Source organism: Coturnix japonica, chromosome 1, assembly GCF_054131305.1.
Source record: "Coturnix japonica strain WE chromosome 1, WE-NBRP24, whole genome shotgun sequence".
Taxonomy (NCBI): domain Eukaryota; kingdom Metazoa; phylum Chordata; class Aves; order Galliformes; family Phasianidae; genus Coturnix; species Coturnix japonica.
Window position 1 is genome coordinate 97,667,794 of NC_140663.1, and position 3,080 is coordinate 97,670,873.

The following is a 3,080-nucleotide window of genomic DNA, read 5'->3' on the forward strand; positions in this document are numbered from 1 at the left end:
CCTGCCTGTAGCATGGGGTTGGAATTAGATGGTCTTAAAGGTCCCTTCCGACCCAAACCATTCTATGACCCTGTGATCCACTGAAAAGATTTGTTTCCATTATGTTTAAAAAAAAATAGTATTGAAGTCTTATTTCTATGAGGTAAAAACATTGGCAACAACATGCTGTCAAACACATGGGTTTTAGTAGTATGAAAATCTGTATTTCTAAACACTACCAAAAATCATTAAGTCAAACAACTAACTTGTCATAGTGAAATATCACACATTATGGAAATGAGAAACTCAACAGGAAACCACTGCTGCGTTTAGCCATGAAATTCTCTGTTTTAGGCAAAACTGCATCTTCTTTTGTGGGAACACTGCTCAAATAAGCAGTTGTGGCCAGTTCATATCTGTTGTAGGGCAGAAACTACAGACTCAAACACTATTTTTAGCAAAACTGCACTTGAACTGCCTGCATGCAAAACCCCAGTTTGAAGTAGGCAGGTATTTGCAGTCCATGGAGTATCACAGTTCTCTTCACATTTATTTTCCATGCATTGAAGCAAGCAGTTCTGGATTCATACTCTGTCTTTCTATGGAAAAAAAAAAATGGAAGGAAGAAAAAAAAAACAAGAGTAAACTTTGCATTGTAACCCTTATAAATTAAAAATCATCTTAGCTTTGTCTTATGACATGCAGAAACTATGACGCAGCTGTGTCCCGCAGGCAGCTCATAGGGAACTCACACATAGTCATTCAATCTGTAGCCGCTATGGGAAGCAGATGTCAGGGAAGAAGCGTGGTTTCCCTTGTAGGCAGTTGGTGGTCTGCAGGAGGGAGCCGTCCTGGTGCTGCAGGGCCGTGGCTGTTGTGGGGCCTGATCTGTGCCACAGTGGCCTGAGGTGCAGAGCAGGGCACCGCCAAGGATGGTCAGCGATGCAGAGACAAAGCCCAGGTACAGAGCTTGTCCTATCTCGTATTTCATCCCCTGGGGAAGCAGTGGGTTGTAGAAATCTGTAACGACGTCGTTAGTGGTCCAGGAAACGGGTACCAGGCAAATGAGACCAGCCAGGATGAAAACAATCCCTCCGGAGACCGCGATGGAGGCTTTGGCAGAGGTCCCCTTGGCGCAGTGCGTGCACTTCATTCCGACGATGGCGATCACGCATGCCAGCGCAGAAAGGATGCAGGAAATTACCATCATGGCACGGGCTGCCTGGAGGTCAGGCGGCAGTGCAAGCTGCGAGCGGTGTACTTGGCACTGGTAAATGCCGGTGCTGTGCCAGACGCACTCCATCCAGAGCCCTTTCATGTACGCCACAGCTGTTATAATATTGGTGCCCACATGCGCCGTTCGCCACCAGTGCGGCAGAATAGTAGCAATTAATGTCCCAATTAGGCCGAGCAGACTGAGAGAGAAGCCAAGTAACTGAATGGCCGTGCTTGCCATGCTAATGTTTGTCCTGACCAGTTCCCTTAATAAAGCACCTCCGCCTGAATTCCTTTGGAAAACATGGGCTTTTCTTGGAAGATATGCAGCTGTTTTACTTTGACACCTTCCACTCTCCTAATAAAAGGTAATTGAGGAAAAAAGAAGTTAATTATTACCCAAATGCATTCCCTCTCCAGCCAATAAGGTGCCTTCCAAGTGCGGTTAGTGCAATAATTAGCATAGTTATCGCTGTTAATCGTATTTTTGTGGAAGTAATGGGAAAGTAAGCTTCCCTCTCCACTTATATAAACAGGCTTCTATTGCCCACTGGGAAGAAAACTCGAGACAATTTATGAAATGGAAAAAAATATTTTAAATTCAAATATTCTTCTTCCCAGCAGACTCTTCACTAAAACAAACATGATTTCCTCCTAAAGCAGAGAATTAGCTGGTGTTAACACTCAGAATGAGTGAGATTTATAAAGTAGGGAGCTGCAGGTTGCTTTACACGATGAAAACGTTCCCAGAAGGTCACAGCAGGACTACAAAAACAATGAGGGTGTATTTGCTCAAACTGGGGAGCAACGAGAGTGATTTAAAACCTGTGGAAGAGGATAACAAGTATTGGATTAAAGCCTCTTTCCTGACTTGCCAGTAATTCTTGAGGTTGCATTTTAATAAAGCAGCTCAAAGGGGAATAATTTTCATTAGCCTCTGTGGAGTCTCAGCTTATGATTTTAGGTTGTGGGCTAAATGACAGCATATGAAACCAGATGTACATTGTGGAGCTTCTGAGGAGCAACACCTTCACAGTTTTGTCATATATAAACTCCATCTGAAAAGCAAGGAATAGGAACTCTTCCTTTGGTATAAATTGCAGTTAAGTGGCCTGTTCCAATGGCTGTCTTGAAAGGTCTGTTATACATCATGCATTATGTGTGTGGGCAGAAACCTGATATTTTAATATATAAAATAACAGTTGCATCAAAATCCAACTTGGAATTCAGAAACAGAAACAAATTTAGGCTCCAATCCTGCAAAAGACCTGATGCCTGCTTGCGGGGAAAGCCTAAGTTTTTGCAGGCAAAGGGAGGAAAACCATCTGTTGAAACTAATGAAGACTGCTGGAACAAGAAGAGCAAGGAAAGCAAAAGCTGGTTTACATTCACCTTATCTCACTAATGAGGCAGGACTGCAATTTTTGTCTCCAGCTGACATCATGATGTGCACTGATCTCTGCATAACAAAAATGTGAATCTCTTCCCAGAACCATCCAGAATCCACCTTAGACCTTGTATCAGAGGACTGGGGAAAAAAACTGAAAAGTATGGAGAGTGCACAGGTTTGGCAGTCCTGCAGAGCTGGAGCCTTGTGCTCAGACATGCTCCTTCTCTTTAGTATGGAGAGCACCATATATAAATACATAAATATATATATATGCAGACATATAGTGGGAAGGAAGGTGGTGCTGGATGGGGTGGAATGAGAGTACTGGCCCCTTGCAAAACTGAAGACCAGCTTTGCTTAGGGTGCCTCATTTTAGGACTTTGTGGCCTTTCAGACACTCTGTAGCTAATGCTTACATGAAAATAACCAGTTGTGTGTGGTTGTGGAAGTAATTTGCCCAATTGGCAAGCAGTGAGAAAAATGCAGAGGTTTTTTC

At 43.3% G+C, this 3,080-nt stretch overlaps 1 protein-coding gene across 1 annotated transcript; it reads right to left on the minus strand.

Annotated features, from left to right (window-relative positions):
- Positions 1–253: 253 nt before the first annotated feature.
- CLDN14 (claudin 14) lies at positions 254–1,509 on the minus strand. The gene has a single exon (XM_015883623.3). The coding sequence runs from the start codon at positions 1,433–1,435 to the stop codon at positions 728–730; it is 708 nt and encodes a 235-aa protein (XP_015739109.2). The 5' UTR covers positions 1,436–1,509; the 3' UTR covers positions 254–727.
- Positions 1,510–3,080: the final 1,571 nt, after the last annotated feature.

Bases quoted from the DNA above. Each gene is read 5' to 3' on its own strand.
- CLDN14 (XM_015883623.3), bottom strand. From the start codon at position 1,435: ATGGCAAGCACGGCCATTCAGTTACTTGGCTTCTCTCTCAGTCTGCTC.